The sequence below is a fragment of the Diadema antillarum genome, unplaced genomic scaffold, assembly GCF_040938485.1.
Source record: "Diadema antillarum isolate AM-2024a unplaced genomic scaffold, OU_Dant_1.0 seq00002121_RagTag, whole genome shotgun sequence".
Taxonomy (NCBI): Eukaryota; Metazoa; Echinodermata; class Echinoidea; order Diadematoida; family Diadematidae; genus Diadema; species Diadema antillarum.
This window is the reverse complement of record NW_027272761.1, coordinates 10,001-32,786: the sequence shown is the minus strand read 5'-3', so window position 1 is coordinate 32,786 and position 22,786 is coordinate 10,001. Positions and strand designations below refer to the sequence as shown.

The 22,786-nt window shown below is 41.9% G+C and overlaps 1 protein-coding gene across 1 annotated transcript; it reads left to right on the top strand.

The window, feature by feature from the left end:
• The first annotated feature begins 648 nt into the window (after window positions 1-648).
• On the top strand, window positions 649-1,989 carry LOC139713988 (E3 ubiquitin-protein ligase TRIM71-like). Its single transcript, XM_071625709.1, has one exon. The coding sequence runs from the start codon at window positions 649-651 to the stop codon at window positions 1,900-1,902; it is 1,254 nt and encodes a 417-aa protein (XP_071481810.1). The 3' UTR covers window positions 1,903-1,989.
• Window positions 1,990-22,786: the final 20,797 nt, after the last annotated feature.

Genomic DNA, 22,786 nt, shown 5'->3' with positions numbered 1-22,786 from the left:
TATTAATGCGTGCTTGTGCATGTTTACTTACGCCTACAACTAAAGTATGTCATGTTCTTAACATGCGACGACGAACTGCTGCTCGTCCAGTTGGGTGTGATTGAGGAATGATGCATATTCATAATGATGCATGCACTCTTACCAGAATGATGTCTTAAAGCAATTTGTTGACACTAGTATGCTAGAGCACATAACTTGCCAGCGGCAGAGAGCATGGATACAAAGGAGAGATACTTGTTTCTTCTCCTTCTGTAGCACCTCATTGGTTAAACGTCTAATAACTGCTTGTCTACGCAAATTTCTGGTTATCATCACTCTATAAATCAGGGACGCGATTAACCCTAGCCTACTCAAAGTAGATGTTAACTTTGCAAGTGTCTGAAGGAAAGGGTTAACATGACACAGCTTATAGAGTGGTTCGATGCTGCAGAGAGGATGTGGCGAGTTGCAAAATTACTGTCACAAACAAAGCGTGGAAGTCAAGTTCCGGGGACAGGGGTTCCGTTCGTGATGACGTCATCCTTGCGGCTGCCTCCTAAGAGCCCTAGATCGATGTTAGGGAATGACACATTGTGTTCGCTCTGTTAGACACATCATCATTTTTGTTGTCATATACCCGACGCACTGTGGAGATTCACTCCGTTCAAAATGGCGCTTTCAAAGAGCAGTGAAAGCGGGTTGGGAGATAACCTAAGATGCGGCATATGCGACGGAAAGCTACAGAATGGTCAGTTTTTGAAGTGTTTTCATACTTTTTGCGAGAAGTGCTTGAAGCAACAAAAGAGGGAGCCCGGTAGACCAAAATCTGAGACATTTAGCGGCATCGGGAACAGTGCTATCAGCGTTGCGCAGGGGGTCTTTCGTGTCGCTGCCAACCTATTCGCCCTGGACCCCGATCAGGAGGAAATAAACGGACTTAAGTTACCCTCATGCCCAATCTGCAAAGGTAAGGGAAAGGCCGAGCTGCAGGATTCCCGACAGTATCTTTTCCCAAATATCTTTGCAGAGATGAAGCAAGGTAGCGTCGACTTTACAGACAAACTTCGTGAGAAAGCCGAGTTGTGTCAGACTCTCCGATGCGAGTCGTGTCAGGAAAACAAATGCAAAGTATCATCGTACTGCGTTGATTGCAAACAGTTTATCTGCGCAACTTGCGTCACCGCACACAAGACTCTTTCCGTAACCCGCAACCATTCCATCGTCTCGACGACTGACATCAAGAATGGCAAAAACGTAATTGATGTCGACATCGACCGCGCCTATCCAAACTGCAATGCGCACCCGAGCACGATCACGACAAAGCTCTGTACAATTTGCCAGACGGCTATCTGCACGGAATGCGTTTCGTCGGAGACTCATCACATGCATCCCAGTGTGGACATCAAGGAAGGCCTTCGACCTTTCCTCAACGAGGCGCAGACTCTCGTCAGCAAGTTCACCCCGGCGAGGTTCGACAAGATCGTCGTGTCACACCTCGAGCACAAGAAGTCCATCGCCGACAAGGCGGAAGAGCTTCGAAAGCAGATCAACGAGGACGTCGATGTCGCGCGCGCCGAGCTCCTCCAGCAACTCGAGGACAAACGGGTGTCCATGTTGGCCAAGGTGTCGAGGATCGAGAGCGAGTCGACCAGGGCGACGAACGAGCTCATCAAATCGTTGGAGGAGATTCGCACCAGGGCCAACATGGCCGAATCGTACGTCGACGTCCTCGGGCGCAGAGGGACCGTCACCGACATCCTAATGGCCCGTCGAGGTGGATTCCTGGACCTTCTCAAAGACGTCAGTTCTGAGATCGCCAACAAGGAGTCATCGAAGACGCAAGGCACGCTCCGTTTACACACAACATCCTTCCCGTTTCCTCGCTACCAGCTCAAGTGGTATACACCTCTCTACTGTGACTAGATACCATCACACTATGTACCTAATATAACCATCTGGAGGATGTTATGAACGGTTGCGATTGTTATCTAGTTATGAAAAATTACATGACGTGTACGTCGCCTGGGCTTGAGATGAAACAACAAGCTGAACATATCAAGAGATGTGTTCGATAATCGAGATGACTATCGTCAGGCATTTACCGTCTCTTACTACCAGTCAAGAACATTGCGAGAAGCTTATGATAATACAGGTATCCATACATTGTATTATAGGTTTTTTTTTTCAACATGTCTGCATTGGAACTGTATGCTCCAATTGGTTTTTGATACAGTTTTCTAAGTTATCTCTGTCTTCTAAAGATCTATTAATTTTGATCCAGTATAAAAACAAAATACAACAAGCCAAAGTATTGATATTCTTCTATTGTAAAGGTGGTAACATAGCTAACTGGCGTTTTTATGTGTGTGTGTGTGTGTGTGTGTGAAGATCTCACGTTTGGAGAATTTTAATGCAGAAATGAAGCAATAGTGACGTCACAAGAGTAATTTTATATTCGAAGATTCTGTCATCATACGTACATATTACTCTAAGCTTTCCATCAAGATATGCCAAATTTTGTCAAGCTGGATTGATGTGACGTTGTAATAAAATAACGGAGAAGTGTAGATATACAGCAAAACTAATATTACGTACTTGTAACCAATATGAACAAATATTGATGATATTTTCTGTAATTTAAAATTATGAGATTATACCACTGCCACAGGTATTGGTGGCCTGAATGTTACCTCTTAACTCAAAATCTGCAGATTGAAAGAAAAAATAACAATTTGAATGTTTAGTATTAGGAATCACTTATTCGAAGCAATAGCACATTGTTTAGAATGCCTAAGAGCCTATCGCAGCGGTGTACAAACACGTCGCGATAATCAATTCCAGAGGGTTTTTTTTATCAGTTTAATTCAGTTCCTTTTTTATTCCCAACACAAACATACAATTTTTACAGAAATTGAATACATTATAATGCATGCTTTTAAAAAAAAATTTACATAATATTTTGAGTACACAGAAATTCTGGAAATTGGCATTAATGCTAAAAAGCAGCGCTTGTATATAGCGTGCATTCCCACCACACGTAACACAACAAATCATGATAATGTATTATGATTGATATAGTGTTATCCATAAGAAGCAGAATTACGAAAGAAACTAAGATATTAGTTTTAACTCAGAGTCAAGCATGTATAATGAGCACGTCGTTAAACAGAAGCTGCATTACAGAAGCAGGTTACAATATGATATAAATCTATTGAATGAAACCAAAAGTATATGAGTCATTACTACGCCTACTCCTGCGGTAGGAAAATATGATAGATGATGTACATATATGCCTAGAGAAATCGATTTTTTAAATGAATAAACAAGGTTATAACTAAATGAAACAGCGAGTGCAAAGATTCATTTTGTTGTCATGACTATCGCTTACGGTAATCATGGTTATAAGTTATTGATTTTGAATTAAAAAGTCAGCAACATCAATACCGAATTTGCCTGCTGATCACAGGAAAGTCTCAAAATTACATAAACTTTTTTTTTTTGCAGATTCCCACGATCACATTTCACCCGTAAGACTTGCTAAACGAAGTTACATGATGCTTTATTCACGTTATACATAAAACACAAGGAAGGTCATATTCAAGGTACAAAGTACTGAGTACTCCTTGATTTTACTCATTGTGACCGTGCATCACAAAACCAACAAAAAGTCGCAAACCAGGATTTTACGCGAGTCTTGATTTTTTTTTTCTATTTTCTGAAAGAGCAATTTTTCTCTTACATCATTTATTAGTTTGGGATCATAAAGCAAATGGAAAATTGTGTTTTTAACAGTTTTCTAGAACACTTTTTTAAATGATCGTGTAATTAAGTAAGTCCGAGAGGTCCCTTTTCATTTCTTAAAAAACCTTTACTCACGCTTTAATTTCAACTCCACTAACTTTTGAAGGAATGGTGCTACGGCTTTGAACGTTGCCATTAGCCACGGATAGAATGTGTCAATACAGCATTAATGTCAGCTTAATTTGGTAATTACTTCATTTTACATCCTTTTCCTTTTGTCCCAGTCATCGCGCAGAGCACGGCTTGGTAAGATAAATAGCTTGAATAGACCCTAGTATTTGAGCTCCTCTTGTCTCAGTACACCCTCCTTTTCTTTCTAACTTTTAGATAGGTTAGAAAAGTCCATTTGAATTGAGTTATACACGATTTTAAAGCTTTAAGTCTGCTCTGGTAGAATCTGTCCTTACCTAAAAATGTATGTCTGGGGACTTTATATTGGGTTTGTGATGCATGGTCACAAATGGATCGAGATCAACAACTGATGGACGATCAAAGCCATATCACACTCGGACATCATCGTGATCATGTATTATACAACATGTGTCCAATTCTGAACTTTTGCTTGTCCGTCCAGAATAAATAATATTAATAACGAAATCGCGGGGATCGTTGTCAATTATTGTACATCATCATTGGGATGTCATGGTGGTTGCAAACTATTTAAAACACTTAATCTTTCAAATATTTCCCCAAAATGGTGTAGTGAAACTTAGTGAAACTGCATTTCACTTGAAGAGTTTAGATCACTGATTCCTGATTTTCAACCAAGAGTGTATCCTTCAGTCCTTTGTTTGTAGCAAGATGTTTATCAACCCAAGTGTATCCTTCGTATCAAAGGTATAAACATACAAAAGTGGCAATATTTGGATAATGGAATTATAATACAGCATGAAAAAGAGCAATATAAACAATGGTGAAACGTATAGTTAAATGATTGTAGCTTCATGATCATCAGGCTTCACTCCCCAAGGTCGTAGCCACACGCCTACGCGGTATAAATAACTTTTAAAAAGCTTGGCAAATCAAGAAACGAATTCGTTCCTTGTTTGTGACTATCCACACGACAAAAACGGGCTTTAATCTATTTCTCAGTGCATGTATGTAAACCATATAATTGCATCGTTGCTGTCATGGCTACAGTTTAGGCTTATGTCGGCCCATCAGTTTTAATGTAAGACGAACTTTGGATCGCTGTGGCTTGAATGTGGGATGCTCAGGTTTACTTCTGTGCTCTACCACTTCGTTCGCCCCCTCTGTCGTAAATGACTCTTCCGGAATAGAAATCACGGACATAATTCGATGAGGATCGATACAAGGTCTAGGGTTAATGGGAATGGTTGCAAATGAAGTATTGTCTCTTCTAATTCCCGATGAATCAGATCGACAACGTCGACTGTACGTCGCTCGCCCCTCGAGATCGATCGGAAGCATGAGAACCGGTTTGATGGAGAACTTCAGCGAGTTGTGCCCCTTCGCGCTTTCCAGTCGGAGAAGACGCAAGATCTTTTGTTTTGCCAAGGGTACATTGTAGCAGTGGAGGAATAGAAATAGTCCACAATGCATAACGTGGATGCCGATGAAAGTCGATTGGAAGGCGCGGTTGGAAGGCTGAACGACAATCAGGTATCCAAACATCCACGTCAAGCCAAGGATGACAGCAGTGCAGACGACATTCTGGACGCGCCTTGTTCGCTCCGAACTCTCCGCTCTCATGCTATTGACGGATTTCCGATGATGACTTTCAGGAGCATTTCCTACCCAGTTAGGGACCGCATACGTTCGAAGTATGCAAATTAAATTCACCAAAACAATAATGGAGAAAGGAAGCAAAATTCCTCCAACCAAAGTCCACCCGCCCGGAAAACACCTGGTGCAGGGAAAAACAGAGAGAAAGATAAAGAAAAAGAAAAGAAGGGGTTGCATTTATTGCATCGAGCAGGAAAGGATATTCCCGGTCATTTCAACACAAGATATAACACTTGTTGTCGCTGCTAATGGTACGTGGTCGATATTAAAGAATGATAAAGCGTATGAGCCACATGAATTTACTATATTTAACGGCTGGACATCTATTCATGAGGCAACGAATATGCAAAAACATAGTGTACTTTTGTTTTGTTTTGTTTTCTTTTTGTCTAGGCATGTCCCATGTCCCACAACGTGTCGTTATGGTAGAGACCTAACTTCAGGTTTCTAACATATTTTTGGTGAGATAATGAGAAACCTCTTATGAAATGTGAAAGGGCATGCAAATGTGAAAGGGCATGCAAATCCAAGAGGAATTAAACGCGTTTTTTTTTTTTGATGAAAATTGGTGTCGAAGTGGCTGAGATGTCCTAAACAAAGCCATCCTAATAAAAGATGGGACCCACCCTTTATTACGATCGTTATGTTTTACTTTGTTTTTGGATGTCCCAGCCATTCTAAAACCGATCTTCATCGAATAAACTTTGAATACCTCTTAGAATGGTATGCTCTGTACTATTTCATAAGTGGTTTCTTGGCATCTCGCAAAAAGTTGAAAGCCCAAATCCTCACCTCCACCGATACTATACCAGCCCTTTAACAACCTCCCAGATAATGAAGTCATCAACCAGCTGGAAAACAATGACTTTGCTTACATTTCTGTAGAGGCAAAATGCTGTTGTGTGGCGAGTATCGTTGCCAAGACGACGACCAGTGGAAGGCCTGGATGAGAGATTGAAGCAAACAGGCGAAACGATTGACGATTGGGACGCATGAAAGAGAGTAATTAAAGATAATAATGTTTTGATACCTCAAAAGCTTCCCTGAGTTTCCTTGTCTTAGTTTGTGTTTCAGGTTAAAGTACCTTTCATATAACTAACACTGTGAGACTAACTAGGCCCAAAGTGCTCCCATGCCTTAGTAATCATGCAATGATGGTTTCGTACAATATGTGTTTATTGATTGTCGCGGTACGGCGTCGAGTCAAACTAACGGCTCGTTCAAATTTTTCAGAGCCCGCTCTGCTCTGGTACGAAACCATTATTGCATGATTACTAAGACATGAGAGCACTTTGGGGCGAGTAAGTCTCACAGTGTTAGTTATTTGAAAGGTACCTGAAACATAAACTAAGACAAGGAAACTCAGGGAAACTTTTGAGGTACCAAAACTTTATATTATCTTTAAAGAGATGGTACAATTTCGGTTGAGATTGGGCTTCAGGTTTCCAACGTTTTTTGGCGATTATTTTTTTTTTAGATAATGAGAAACCTCTTATGAAATATGAAAGAGCATGATTCTAAGAGGAATTCAGACTTTATTTTATGAAACTGGTTTTGAAATGGCTGAGATATCCAGAGCGAAGCTATTCTGACAAAAGGTGGGACCCACCTTTTATTAGGATAACTTTGTTTCTCTTTATTTTTGGATATCTCAGCCATTTCGAAACCGATTTTCATCAAATAAACTTTGAATTCCTCTTAGCATCAATGCTCTTTAACGATTCACAAAGTGGTTTCTGAGCATCTCTCAAAGAGTTAAAAGCTGAATCCTCACCTTAACCAATGCTATATCATCCCTTTAAGTTAATTGACAAACACACAAGCATCAGCAATATGTGGCATGTCCTCTCCGTCTCTTAAAAGTGCAATCAAAAATGTTAGTGCACTCTCCAAAGGAGATACCAAAGGAGTATCAAACACACACGGAAAAATATATAAAGGTGTCATCAAAATGAGAAAATCATGAATCTCAAAGGTTTACACAATATTTCCATTTAAAGGGGATACTGGTCGCAACCAAACATTCAAAATGATTATTCGAGGCGATGAAGGTCTGGTTGTGAGACCGCTAAACTATAATGACTTTATTCTATTTATCGAAGCCAGCTTCATGTTGACGTTGAACCGCATTTCAGCTATGGCAATGGAAGACACGCTCGTGACACATAACTTTTATTCCTTCCTTGACCACGTTTAGTTTCAGAGCATTGCAATAATGTGATTTACATTGATTACAGCTACTTTAACTTGCGTGTTCTCTGGTGATTATTTGGCGTCTAATATCGAAATCCGTGAAGTCACATAATGATATGAACTCATAAAGAGAAAGGATGAAGAGTATAAAATGTTTGAAAGTGACCCCCATGTCACAATATGCATGTTAAACGATTAACATTCCGTTATCTCTTTGTAAGAAGCATTAACAGGGGACATCCCAGAGAAAAATATGACAGTCAAACATGAATTTCAAGGTTTTGTATTAACGATATTATCTTATCTGATAAATAATCAGTGTAGCAGTAAACAAATACGAGACGATTTCTGTATTCTGCTCTTGAGCGTTTTAAAACAATTTTAAACAAGATTTTTTTTTGAGTAGGCTAATAGTTTGATAGATAAGCAGATGGAACGATAGATAGGCAGACAGATAGATATAGAGAGAGGTATATAATTGCAGATATCGATAGAGAGAGGGGGAGGGATGAGAGTATCTCTTGCATTTGTCACAATATCTGAAGAGAAATATAATTATTAACTCACCAAGAGTTATGATAATTGCCACCCTCAATAATCGTGGGTGACTGACTTCGTGCCTGTGCGCCGCGGCAGTGAAGATCAAACTGACGCCTTCCGCGCAGAGCCAGCATTGTGACGAAAGCACCGCGTACTGGAGCAAGGCCGAGAAGACAAAACACAGGTGCGCCGCCAAGTTCCGGTCACTCACGACGTACAGGTGAATGGTGTTGACCGCCAGGTACATGGAATACACGGCCAAAAGAGCTGCGCACTGACCAATCAAGATTTGACTGGATAACCTTTGACGGAGTTGTCTGATATGTGTATTGAAAAACAAAAGTAAAGATGTTCTGCGTCAGCTTTCTGGCAGTGTGGGACAAAGCTACCGCTTTTCAGCAACGTCAGACCTCTATGGAATTCAACCGTTTTGATGAATGGGTTGTGTAACTCGCTCGCTTGACCAAGAGAAATATGAACAACTATCCATACAAATTTCATTTTTGGAGACTTAAATTTGCGATATTTCCATCATACTCACTCCCAGAAGCGAAAGAAATTGAAGTGCAATCAAGCAAAAATCTGATAACTATTGATAACAAATACCTAGCTTTTTGCTTGTTGTAAAAGATGGTTCTCGGAAGGTAATTATCCCATTTGCATTCTTACCTGGTGCCTGCGTGAAGAAAGATCACGAGAATGAGGCTGGCCATCGTCAAGCTGCATCCAATATAGATTGTTGATTTATGGCGCATGCGCAGGACTGAGATGGAGATGTTGGCATCATCAGAATCCTGGTAAAATTGCAAAGCACTACAGCATAAAAACGTTGGATACAACATTCTTGTCAACTGTTGTGACTCATACAATTTGAATGTATCGTTTACTTTTTCTTGTATTCATAATCATAAGTAGACAATTTGTTATAAATATGTACCTGCTGAATGGTACTCACAAAATCTTCCAAACTCGTCTCCAAAGATGAAGGAGGCGGTGAAGTCGTAGCCATGATACAAGATGCGTTGCCATGGTTACTGCAGTTATTAGATGCGATCCTCCCACCTAGCAAATATGAATACAGCAGAGCGTGCAATAAAATATATTCTGGATGTTGATATGTATATTTCGCAATGAAGTAAAAATGACTGCTTTTCCCCTGTTACGTGCCATTTTTTCACTAATTAAATTCATATTTACCTTTAAAGAGACGAGGAAGGAGACTTAATCATGAAAAGGGTCAATATCAAATAGAATGTAGCGACAGGTGTTAACCAGGGAGATATAGGAACTCTCCAGTCTCTGTGGAGTAACGCGGAGAGATCGGACAAAATTCGTGTGCATCACAAATCTGGTGGTTTTCATAACATATGACACCCCCCCCCCCCCAAAAAAAAAAGAAGAAGATATATATATATAACAATTATATATATATATATATATATATATATATATATATATATATATATCAACAATGTACTCAAACATGTCTTTGCTGTCTGTTACAATAATTTCTTTAACTTCTACAGAACACTCACCTGATTCGATAGTACTTGCCATTGGTTGGGTTTCAACTTCCTGGAGGGTTTTGCCAATATCCGTCCTAATGAGAGAAAGCTGTGTGCCGTAGCCTCTCCCTGTGGTTCGGTAAGCCATGTCGTTTGGAATTGACGATGTTCCATCAAACATCTCCTGTGATGTGACCGTGACGAGTGCTGAGGTTTGTCCTGTTTGGATGGATGCTGGTGTCGCACTCTCGAGATCATCATCTGTCACGCCAAGTGTGGTGAGAGATGTCATTCCAGTAGCTGTACTGGTGGTAGAACGCGATGAGACTTTGACGACGGATGGAGTTGAATCGATTGCAACTGCACTCACGGCATGTGAGGTAGCAATCGACGTTGGAGATCTCCCTGTCGATATGCCGTCGTTTGACGCAGTTTCGGCGCCGCTAAACTTTATTGTGGGGACGCTGTCCGACGCCCCTGTCGCGCTTTGCCAATATGTGGAATCTGGCATGTGCATGGTAGATTGAGTGGAAGGCAGAGGTACATCGGCACCAGTGGTATCAGTAGTAGCTGTGGTATCAGTGGCACCAGTGGTATGAGTGGTATCAGTGGTCGCAGTGGTATCAGTGGCACCAATGTTATCGCTAGTACCAGTGGTCGCAGTGGTATCAGTGGCACCAATGTTATCGCTAGTACCAGTGGTCGCAGTGGTATCAGTGGTCGCAGTAGGATCAGTGGTAGTAGTGGCATCTGAGTAATCAGTGGCATCACTGGTGTCAGTGGTATCAGTGGTATCAGTGGCATCAGTGGTATCGCTATCGTTGTCCGAAACAGGCACTACAGCTGTCAGTGGTAAGGTGACACCAGACGGTGTTGAAACGATTGTTGGTGAAGATATTTCGGTGTCATCGGTAGTCTGCCCTATTATTGCCGAAAGCGAAACACTCGCAACTGGCGATGATGCCGTCAAAGTAGTTTGGGCACTCGTTGCTTCTGTTGAAGTTGCGATACTGCCATCGTCGGAGAGGTTTGATGTGAGAACATTATCAGTTGCACCAGCATCAGCTGAAGTCTCAGTCGCCATGGGAGATGTGGGCGAAGTCACGTCTGATACGCCAGCGAGCGTGGCTGATTTCGTTGGTGAAGTACGCCCTGTGGTTGAGATTGTTGTCGTTTCGCCTGTGTTTTGTGAAGTCGCAGTAGGTGCGCCGGTTGTCATACCCTCCGTCGTGGGAGGAGCTATGAACGGAATTTGCACAGAGTAAATGGGACATTAGAGAGCGATGCATAGGCGTTTGTGTAGGGTGCCTACGCACGAAGAATTACAATTACGACGAAGAACAAATTGCTTCTCAACCAAGAAGTTGAAACCTGAAATCTGTCAGTGATAGAATAATACTTGAAAAAGTATTCACGGTATATCAGAAAGTACTATTTAATCGTTACTCGATATTGCAAACATTAAGCATGTCTTTACCTCCAGGTTTGTATTCAATAGGCTATAATTATGATAAAATTTTATAAAAACCAATCACAATACTGTCTGGCCTCAGCCGACCTGCTGTCCACATGCGCTCATTTTTTTCCCCACTCGTTCATAATATTTCGAGAGAAAGTTTCAAATCCCCACCTTTGACCTCTCTCTCCTCTTCCTTTTCTTTTTACTCTCGGCTCCTTGTTTCTTCTTGTCTTATCTCTGCTATCTCTATATGAATTTTACCCTACCCTCATCTCTGCTCCTCTTCATTTCTTCTCTATTCTCTGATCTTCTTATTTTCCCCTATTCCCTCCCACTCCCCTTCCTTCACAGAAATTTGAACAATGAATCGTCGACTAAAACTCACTAAAAACACATGTCACTCCGGCGTATCCATCCGTGTTGGTGCAGTAGGTAGTCCGAAATTTGAAGAGTTGACATGCCTCAAGGGTGCTGTTAGCGTCCATTCCTGAGCAGTCGATTTGATCAAACTGCGCCGCTCCCACTGCCGCACCGAAGGTATCGTCTGTATACGTGGCCGCAACCCCGTCGTAGTAGCCGGCCGAGCGACAGACGACACTTGCTGCAGCGCTTGTCCAGTGTTGATTTCCGCAAACCGAACCCCACGAGCCGGCGAAGAGGACTTCCACCCGACCTTCGTGCGGACCACTGCCGCCGACAAGACGCACACTCAAGGAAGAACCTATCGGGGAAGGGAATGTGCCCATATTTAATAACCATGATAACTACCACATAGAGATTGACTTTTCAAAGTCGATTTCTTTTCCTCTCAAATTAGTGTGTATTCGATCTCTCACTTCCTTATTTTACTTCCTTACTTACTTCCATACTTACATACTAACTACTCAATGCTACCCACCATGTCTCGGTGAGCGTATGGGAAGCGACAAAGGACCTCATCTCAAAACAATTTGTATCTGACAGTTGTCTGAAGGTATTTCTTTAAATACTACCGGAGTTTATGTCATTTAGATGTGTATCTGATTATTAAAGGTACATAATCTCTTTATCTCTTAGAGAGGAGTTATGTCAAGAGTTGTTTGCTGTCCTACAAAGTGAATTATTGTGAAATTTCTCTTTTTTAAGTGTATGCTTTGCAGAGTCTTTTGCAAAGGCAGCTCGCAACGGACTCGCACACAGCGAGCGACGAACTCGCACAGAGATGGGTCGGAGGGAGCTACAACGTACGCTCGCAGCTCGCTGCTCGCGCACTGTGTGTGTGAGTCCACTGCAGCTCTCTGTGTGCGTGCCTCAAGTTACAGCGCTGTTATAGCGAGCTGCCTTTGCAAAAGGCTAATTTTATCTCAACATCATTTCTACTCCTATAGCATCTCTAGACTTTTATCTTAAAAGGATGGCACATGACATGCGATGAAGTCAAATGAGGTATATATTCTATGCAATGGATAGTAGCTCTTCTATTGAAATCCTTTCCACTACTTGAAATCCCATGTACATGTTTGTAGTTGCAATTCAGTTAGTGATCAATACCAAAGGGGATTACGTCATAAGGTTTACGTCAAGGGCCTCACGTCAGAAGGTACACGGACAATGAAAACTGTGGATATACATCATAAACACATCAACATTTTTAATTATCGATGAATATATCATCTTTGCTGACTTACTGAGTGGAATACTTTAAGTAAATGTAAATTGGAATCACACATTTTCTATGGATTTACACATTTTCTATATAAGGTGTTAAGGCCCTTTGGTATAAGGCCGACGATATCTTATCGTGACCAGAAGCATTGCCTGACATGCTTTTAAGCCAGTGAATATATTTCCTGTAAAATACAGTCCTCATCTAGATATAGGCCAATATATTATTCTGGTAGCGATTATACTGTAGTTGAAGTTTTCTTGACACTCGTCTGAGCGAGTACTGTTCAGGAAATTAATTCATGTAAAATTCTCATGCCGACTAGTCATACCGTTTTCACATGACATTGCCACTGATCCATATCCAGTCGGACATTCAGTATCCTCGTATCTGTACATACGACAATCAGTCACGTTCTCTTCAGCTCCTGTGCATTTCAGCCGTTGGAAGAACGGATCCCCGCTGGGGCTCGAGGCGTCGCCAAATGTTCCGTCCTGAATAAGCACGATTGGCCGCCCTAATCCAAGCGTTCTGCACACCACGGCCGACTCGCTGACGCTCCACGTCTCTGCGCAGACGGCCCGCCAAGTGTTGTTGACGAGAAACTCGACGCGTCCGTTGTGACTATCGTCACCGTCCGTCAAACGAACAGGAGTGAGTGGCGTCGAGTCTACGTGGGTTTTTTATTATTTGGTGGGGTTTTTGTGAAAAAAAGGTAAAAAGATAGAAGGAAGAAAATAATAGATGGATATAAATGATGTAAGGGTTTCATGATATGATGTAAGGGTTCCTGCGACAATTGCCCCCATGAAATATCTGGCAGCGCACTAAGTTAAACGTAAAACCTATTCAAAAACGTAACCATAATCCTAATCCCAATATCAAGCTAAACATAAAACCATATCACAACCCAAACCCTAGTTCTAAGTCCTTTGAGGAAACATGACCGGAACATTTGTCGCAGGAGCAAATGTCGTGTCAGCAATGTCAGAGAATGAGCAGGCGTATGATGCTATAGCACACAGATGCACGTACAAAAGTTCGAAGAGGGATGGTATATTCTCGATTGAGATGAGGGATTGAGAATTCAACTATTTGCGAGATAATTAGAAACCGCCTATGACATATTGAAGAGTTTACAATTCTAAGACGCATTCAAAGTTAATTTGATGAAAAGCGATCGGCGTTGAAATGGCTGAGATATCAAAAAAATACAAATTAGCCCTTAAAAAAAAGATGGGTCCCAACTTTTTATCAGGACCTCTTTGTTTTTCAATATATCAGCCATTTCAGAATGAACTTCATCAAATAAACTTTTAATTCCTCTTGCAATTGTATGTTCTTTATATTTCATAAGTGTTTTCTCATTGTCTCACAACAAAAGTTGGAAACCTGAAGTTTCATCTCAATGAAAACTAACTATACCATCCCTTTTTTTCAAAATGTAGGGGGCCTACATGACGAACCTAAATTAAAACAAATCCAACCATAAATTTCGTTCGCATTTATAGAATGACTTTGTGCTAGTCGCAGAGATTTGACATGCAATTTTTACGACCGGTAGGAGGTACCAATCACGCTACAGTATAATGTACTGAAGCCAGAACGGTCGTGCAAAGCCTAGCTGTGTATCATAGTTTGATCTTTGAGTGTGCCGTGTCGAGCCGTGCGGCTGGAAGTATGACCCAGCTCGAATTTCTAGTCATGCAACCGGTCTGATTGTGTAGTGAGGCGGGCTGTAGACTCACCGAGGGAGCACGTGACACCGGCCGTCGAGGCGTCATCGCAGAAGTCTTCCTCGAACTTAATCACTCTGCACGACATCAGCGTCGACTCCGTGCCCGAGCAATCCACCTGGTCGAGATGGATCGCATCGTTGGGGTCTTCGGCGTCGAATGTGTGGTCCCGGAAGATGATGAAAGCGCGGTCGAAGTTCATCGTTCTGCACACGACGTCGGCATCGCTCTCGTTCCAGGCCTCAGTTCCGCAGACCTTTCCCCATCTCCGTCCATCAGCTCCGTCGAGGAGGACCTCCACCCTGCCTTCATGAGGTCCTCTGCCTCCGATTAGGCGTACTTCAACTTCTGTACCTATTGTTGAATGAAGCGGTGGGAATCTTTCAAAGCATCGCTAAACAGCCTCAAATAGACCTTGGTCACTTGATTCGACTTTGGCGCTGAATTGTAGAATAGTTAGATCAAATAATTTGACATGTTGCTCTTTTCTTCAACAAACAATTGAAATTTGTTCAGGAATAAAAAAGATTTATAGAACCCAGTGCAACGAACACAGAGAAATATGGAAATTAGAATATAATTCTTTTCAATCAATCCAGACATACGGAAGGAAAACATTAAGAATCTAATTTATGTTGTAAGGGATATGAAAAAACAAAACTTGTCAATCCCCTCTCAAACAAACGGATTGAAAAAAAAACTGTTCTGCGCAAAATTACAATCAAAATCGATCTTGAGTCGTCTGAGTTTTCACGGACGGTTTTTGACCATTTTTGCGTCCGCACACAGAGATCTACTCGCTGCAATGATCATAATTATGGGGGCGCCATTTCACTTTTGATAGGCTGCGTCTTCGTGTAATATAAACACCGTCCTAAATCTACTTTGCAACACGACGCAAGGAGAAATTAGAACGGCCAACGCAATCGTCGCCTACAAAACGTTCGAATCGCAAATATAAAGCTCCCTAGTGACGCTTCATGTGAGGTTGGATGAGAGGAAGAAGCTACGACTGAGTCTCTGTAGTTAGTCCATGATTAGATTTGTGCGTGTTCTTCTAGGCAAATGTCCCACTTATTTCCGGGCATAAGGCTATTTCTATTGCTGGTTTTGTTTTGGTTTTTTTTTTTGCTCTTTGTTTGTTTTGCGGTGGTAGGGTGAGGAACAGCTTACCGTTGTCACACGATATGGACACATCTCCATACCCCTTGCTACAGAAGGAACCCCTGTACTTGTAGATCTGGCAGTTCTTGTAGCTCTCTTCATCTCCGTTACAATGGATGCGGTCCACGTACCGCGGTCCGATCCCGTCACCGATTCCCCCGGACTGCACCACTGCGAATACTCTCTCGTAGCCGAGGCTCCGGCAGATGACGTCGCCCTCCTCGTAGAAAAGCTTCCTGCCACAAACGCCCTGGAAGTCGCCGTCCACGGCGATTTCGAGTCGACCTTCATGAGGGGACGTACCATTCTCTAGTCGCAGATTGATAACGTCGTCTGCGAAATCAACAATGCCAAGATTTTGATTTATCATGAACTACGTGAGTGAAAGTTCCCTTCATCTTTTCTCAGTCACTCAGTCGCGTTTCTGAAGCATACATTTGTCATTAAAATCTTCTTTTATTTTCCTTGTCGATACGGAATGGTATTATATGGAATTCTGAGAAGTAAACATGTGTGGTGCAAATTATCCACGTGAGGAATATATTTATATTAAATGCTACCCTACTATAAAGAACAAAGTGTCCCACAGTGTTTTCACAGTGTGTTCACATAGTCGACTCTGTGAAAACGCTCGAATTTAACAGTGTGAAAATGATTTCACACCGTGGTGTGGTTTTCACAGAATGTTCACATAGTGATGCTGTATTTCACATTGTGAATTGATGACTCGCATTGTGTTCACACTGTTAAAACGATCGAATTTAACAGTATGAAGAGATTTCACACTGTGTTCCCACTGTGTTTCTCACACTGTGTTCAAACTGTGTTTCTCACACTGTGGGACACTGTGTTCTTTCCAGCAGAGTAATCAATCGGTGAGAAATTGATGGGTCATGGAATTATGAATGAATAGATAACTGGATGTTACACAGATAGATTATTTTGACGGACCTGTGAAATAACAGATGAGCAATCTATAAACACCCTTCGTTGCTTGATGAGTGAAAGTATTTGATGTAGATTAACAAAGAACGAATAGATGAAATATATGACAATAGATGAAAGCATTTTTTTTTTTGGATAAAAGGTACATGCACAGAATAACCAATGTAAATACATGTAATGATAATAATAATGATAATAATAGTGATAAGACTAATACTAATGCTAATGCTAATAATAATAATAATGTTTTAATTATCCAGCATAGCCTCTTCAGTGTTGAACTCCTAGCATTGCTAGGTACCCATTTATACACCTGGGTCGAGAAAAAAATGAACAAATCTTTAAACTAAGAAAGGATAAGATTATGCAGAGACTCACCTGCATCGCAGAAAAGGCCTGCATAGTCTTTGCTGTTGCAGATGCCTCGTCTGTGTAAGGCACAAAGAGAAATGTTATCGCCCGTGCCGGGGCAGTCGACGCGGTCGATGAGGAGTGGCGTCTCGGACTCGCCGAAGACGTTGTTGCGGTACAATATGTCAACGCGGCCGAACCCGGCCATCTTGCAGACAATATCGCCGTCGTTGAAGGTCCAGAAGCTGTTACCGCAGATGCCGAGCCACTCTCCGCGAAACTTGACCTCGACCTGCCCGTTGCTCGACCGGTTCCCCCTGACTAAGCGTACCTCCAGCTTTGAATCTGCAATACGTGCGGTGACAATCTATTTATTAGACGGTTCCATTTCGATTAGATCGAAGTCTCTTATAAGTGGTAACTCAATTTCAAAGAAAGATATCGGAAGAAAACGTCAAAAGTTTGGATAAAAACACGGATTAAATAATCTGCATTTTTATTCTGCGATTTGACATTTTAGAGTCATGAAATTGTTTAGATGCCAGTAGATTTCTCCGAATGTAATTTGAAAGTATATTTCACAATGAATATGTTTAGACAATCATTACGTGAATGAATAACTGCTGGAGACCGCATCATAAATGCAGGGGCGTCACCAGCTTTTTTTCAAGGAGGGTGCGTTTTGACCCTAATGTAACGAGATGTTTGTTTGTTGTTTTTTTGGACAGACTTTGGAATATAGGAAGCTCTAAATCCCTAGACTTTTACTGTTTTTGAGGGAAACCAAGCGGGGAAAGGGCACCGGCGTAGCTAGGATTTCATCTTGGGGCGGGGGGGGGGGGGGGGTGTTAGTATGCGAGGGATGCGGGGTGTGGAAGTGCCTGTTGTCCCCCCCCCCCCACCCCTCCCACGGTGAGAACTTTTTGCATTCTGATGTTGTAAATGGTGCAATTTGATGAAAACTTGTAGGTATAGGAAAATGTTGGAAATGGGGAGGAATGCTAAAAAGCTGAGCTTGTAGGCTGCATTCCCCCCACACGTAATACAAGAAATTATATGATCGATAGACTGATAAGCATTGAAAATGGATGAAACAAAGAAACTAAGACAAAAAGACCTATAACCTAACTTATCCGAAACAAAAACCCTGAACAAATCCCTACACTAAGTCGCTGTCATGCCGGAAAAGAGAGGAGAGAAACAAAATAGTATGTGTGTGTGTGTGTGTGTGTGTGTGTGTGTGTGTGTGTGTGTGTGTGTGTGTGAGTGTGTGTGTGTGTGTATGAGAGAGAGGGGGGGGGGGAGAAAGCAGCTTAATGCGTGGAGTGAAGATAAAAGACAAAAAAAAATAGAAGGACACGAGAGGTAGTGGATGGATGGAGCCGCTTAGCTGTAATTCCAATAGAATATAAGGTTGGATTTTACACTTCTTTGCAACCACTAAAGAATCAACAATTCTTATAACTGTTCAAAATATTTTTCTTCAGATTACTCTTAAAGGAACTTAAACTTGGAGATGTCCTCAAACTGTTAGAAAGGGTGTTCCAATATTTAGGTCCAGCAAATGTAAATATAGATTGTGTAAACATTGTTCTAGTTAAAGGCAGATGGAATTCATCTGAGTGACGAGTTGGATATTTATGGAACGAGCGGTTTCTCGCAAACATGCTTGTGAAGACAGACGGCAACAAATTATTAGAAAGTTTATACATAAATTGGCCAAGACAATAATAATAAATATCAGTTATCTTTAAAATTTTGTTTTCAGAAAATAAAACATCGGTGTGGGCTCTCCAAGAAACATGACAAATTATTCGAAGAGCTTTTTTCTGGAGACGGGACAGTCTGTCGAGATATGATGGATGTGTGTTCCCCCGAGCTATGATGCCATAATTCAAATAAGGTAAAATCAAAGCTGAATATAACATTAAAAGGGTGGGAATAGAAAAATAACATTTGATGCAGGCTTTTTGCGTGTCTTTATCAACTTGAAACAGTCCCACTTGTTTAAGGTAGCAGTACATATTTGATGGAATTTGTTGTTGAACAATGTGCCTATATCATTTCAATAAACTTCTTGTATTGGTTCTTACACTCATGTCATGAACGCGACCGAGCCCGAGCAAGCGGAGAGAGCGAGGGGGGATTTGATGCATGTTTTGCTTGTTTTATCGACTTGAAACAGTCCCACTTGTTTAAAGTAAAGCAGTATATTTTAATGTAGATTATTATCGAACAATTTGCCTATAAAATAATATCATCCAAATAAACTTCCTGTTTTAATATTTACACTGAATATCATGAACGCGGCCAAGCAAGAGCGAGAGGGGTGAGCGAGGGGGAGGATGTGGGAGGGAGTGTCCCCCTCCCACGGTGAGCACTTTTTGCATTTTTATGTTGTAAATGGTGCAATTTGATGCAGGTATTTTGCGTGTTTTATCGACTTGAAACAGTCCCACTTGTTTAAGGTATCAGTACATTTTGAAGTAAATTGTTATTGAACAATTTGCCTATAAATGGTATAATTCCAATAAACTTCTAGTAATAATTCTTACACTGATGTCATGAACGCTACCGAGCCCGAACAAGCGGAACGAGCAAGGGGGAGGTTGTGGGAGGGGGTTGTCCCCCTATAAATGGATTATGGAATGACGCTGTGAAACGACAAATTACTGGCAGCAATATCGGGAGAATGGCTTAACGATTACATGCGAGCGAGCTTGAAAATTTTACATTTTACAGTCCAAAAACTGCCGTTCTTAGCCATACTTTTTCGCTTTGGAAATCAAGGGAGGGGGCGCACCGGGTGGAACTGCTGGCAATTACTGGCAGCAACATCAGGTGAATTGCATAACGATTAAATGCGAGCGAGCGAAGAGAGCGAGCTTGAAAATTTTACATTTTACAGTCCAAAAACTGCCGTTCTTAGCCATATTTTTTCGCTTTGGAAATTCAGGGAGGGGGGCGCACCGGGCGGAACTGCTGGCAATTACTGGCAGCAACATCAGGTGAATAGCATAACGATTAAATGCGAGCGAGCTTGAAAATTGTACATTTTACAGTCCAAAAACTGCCGTTCTTAGCCACATTTTTTCGCTTTGGAAATTAAGGAGGGGGGAGGGTGGAGCGCATGCAACCGGACGCAACTATTGGCAATTACTGGCAGCAACATCAGGTGAATTGCATAACGATTAAATGCGAGCTAGCGAAGAGAGCGAGCTTGAAAATTTTGACATTTAACAGTCCAAAAACTGCCGTTCTTAGCCATATTTTTTCGCTTTGGAAATTAAGGGAGGGGGCGCACCGGGCGGAACTGCTGGCAATTACTGGCAGCAACATCAGGTGAATTGCATAACGATTAAATGCGAGCGAGCTTGAAAATTGTACATTTTACAGTCCAAAAACTGCCGTTCTTAGCCATATTTTTTCGCTTTGGAAATTAAGGGGGGGTGGAGCGCATGCGACCGGGCGCAACTGCAACTGCTGGCAATTACGCGCGAGCGAAGAGAGCGAGCTTGGCAGCTGCCGTTTGTAGCTACATCACCGGGGCAATTGCATAAAGATTAAATGCGAGGGAGCTTGAAAATTTTGACATTTTACAGTCCCAAAACTGCCGTTTGAAGCTATATCTTTTTTGCTTTCGAAATTAAGGGGGGCGCACCGGGCGCAACTGCTGGCAATTACTGGCAGCAATATCAGGAGAATTTAAATGCGAGCGAGCGGAGCGAGCGAGCTTGAAAATTGTGACACTTTACAGTCCGAAAACTGCCGTTTGTAGCCATATCTTTTTTTGCAGTAAGGGGGGGGGGGGGGGCGCACCTTGTGGAACTGCCGGCAATTACTGGCAGCAACTTCAGGAGAATGGCATTACGACTAAATGCCAGCGAGCGGAGCGAGCGAGCTTGACAATTTTGACATTTTACAGTCCAAAAACTGCCGTTTGTAGCTATACTTTTTTTCGCTTCGGAAATTAAGAAGGGGCGGGGGGGGGGGGGAACGCCCGGTGCGCCCCTCCCCCTGGATCCGCCACTGGTAGTCAAGGGTGTCGGTTTATGTTCATGACTGGGGGAGGTATGACCAACGAGGTGGCGTCGAAGTGACCAAGCATGGGAAGGATGTCCAAAATCTATCTAAATAGTAAACACTGTATACACTTGTACTGGTAGATATGTATAAAATGAGTGCTGCCAGAACCAGGGGTGCGAATTGTTTTTGCCCACGATTTTTTTTTTTTTTTTTTTGTCCCCGATGCAAAATTTCAAAAAAAAAAAAGAAAATTAATAATTATTTAGGGTCCGGCGTTGAGGTCGCTCGCAGACTGAAGTTTTTTTTTTTTTTTTTTTTTTTTTTTTAGGGTCTGAAGGGGGGTGCGTTCGCACCCAACGCACCCCCCCCCCCCCCCCCCCCCCTGGTGACGCCTATGTAAATGTCAAATCGAACAAACAGAAACATTTAAATAAAATGCGTAGAAAACTCATGGCGAAATATTCAATGTTTAACCCAAGAGGGAGTGGTACTTTTTTGGAGAATGATTTTTGCCTCGGATCTGGCGCTTTTTACCATATTGACACACGACACCAGCGTCACCATGGCCGTCGGCTCGACATGCACCGGAGTCGACGGACAGCCGTGCGCAGTCCGCTAAGCTCGCCTCGTCACCGGAGCAACCCAACGACTCGAAGTGCACTGGTCCGCTCCGCGAGCCAAACGTATCGTCGATAGTAATACCGAAGGCCCTCTCGTATCCCAAGATTTTACACACTGTGTCGGCATTGGGCTGGTCCCATCCGTCACTGCCGCACACGGAGCCCCAGGAGGTCCCGTTGAAGATTTCGACGAGGCCCTCATAGTCTCCACTTCCACTGACAAGGCGGATGTCGAATTCAGCATCTGAGAGAAAAAAGAGATAGAGAAAGAAAAACACGAATATTATTTGCGATTGATAAAGAAAAAAAAGATTAAGCAAAAGATGATGGTAAAGAAAATGACCGTAAAAGATTGCAGACGACCATGATGTATTGATAAGACTTTTAGGATCTTATCCGCTGTATCGATTGCGTTTTTGATTTTACTCAACGTAAACATTGCTAAAGGGATGGTGTAGTTGTGGTTGAGATGGGTATTCATGTTGCAAGTTTTTTCTGAGATAATTAGAAACCACTTATGAAATATCAAAGAGCATGCAATTCTAAGAAAATTTTAAAGGATTTTTAAAATGAAATCTCTGTTTTGAAATGGCTGAGATATCCAAAAACAAAGTTGTCATAAATGATGGGACACACGTTTTATCAAAGCCATTATTTTTTGTGTCACTTTGTGTGTGTGTGTGTTTTTTTTTACATCTCAAGCATTCCAAAGCCGATCTTCGCCAAATAAACTTTAAATTACTCTAAAAAAATGGAAGCTCTTTGATAATATTTCATATAACATGGTTTCTCAGTATCTCACTAAAAGTTAAAAGTCGAATCCTCACCTCAACCAATACTATAGCATGCCTTAAAGCCGTTATTTTCCTCCAATCGTCATTTTCAGGAGGATATAATTCGCTGGCAATCTATCGCTCCTCACCTGTGCAATGCACATTGCAAACTTCTCCACACAGAGCGACGACGAGCACTGCCATCATCAACGCGAACATGGCGAAATGGTGATGACAATGAAGACGATGCTGCTAGCGTAAGTGTTGCCCGACACTTGTCTTGCAGAAAGTAAACAAGCAAGA

Coding starts and splice junctions, on each gene's coding strand:
- LOC139713988 (XM_071625709.1), top strand. CDS start 649: ATGGCGCTTTCAAAGAGCAGTGAAAGCGGGTTGGGAGATAACCTAAGA.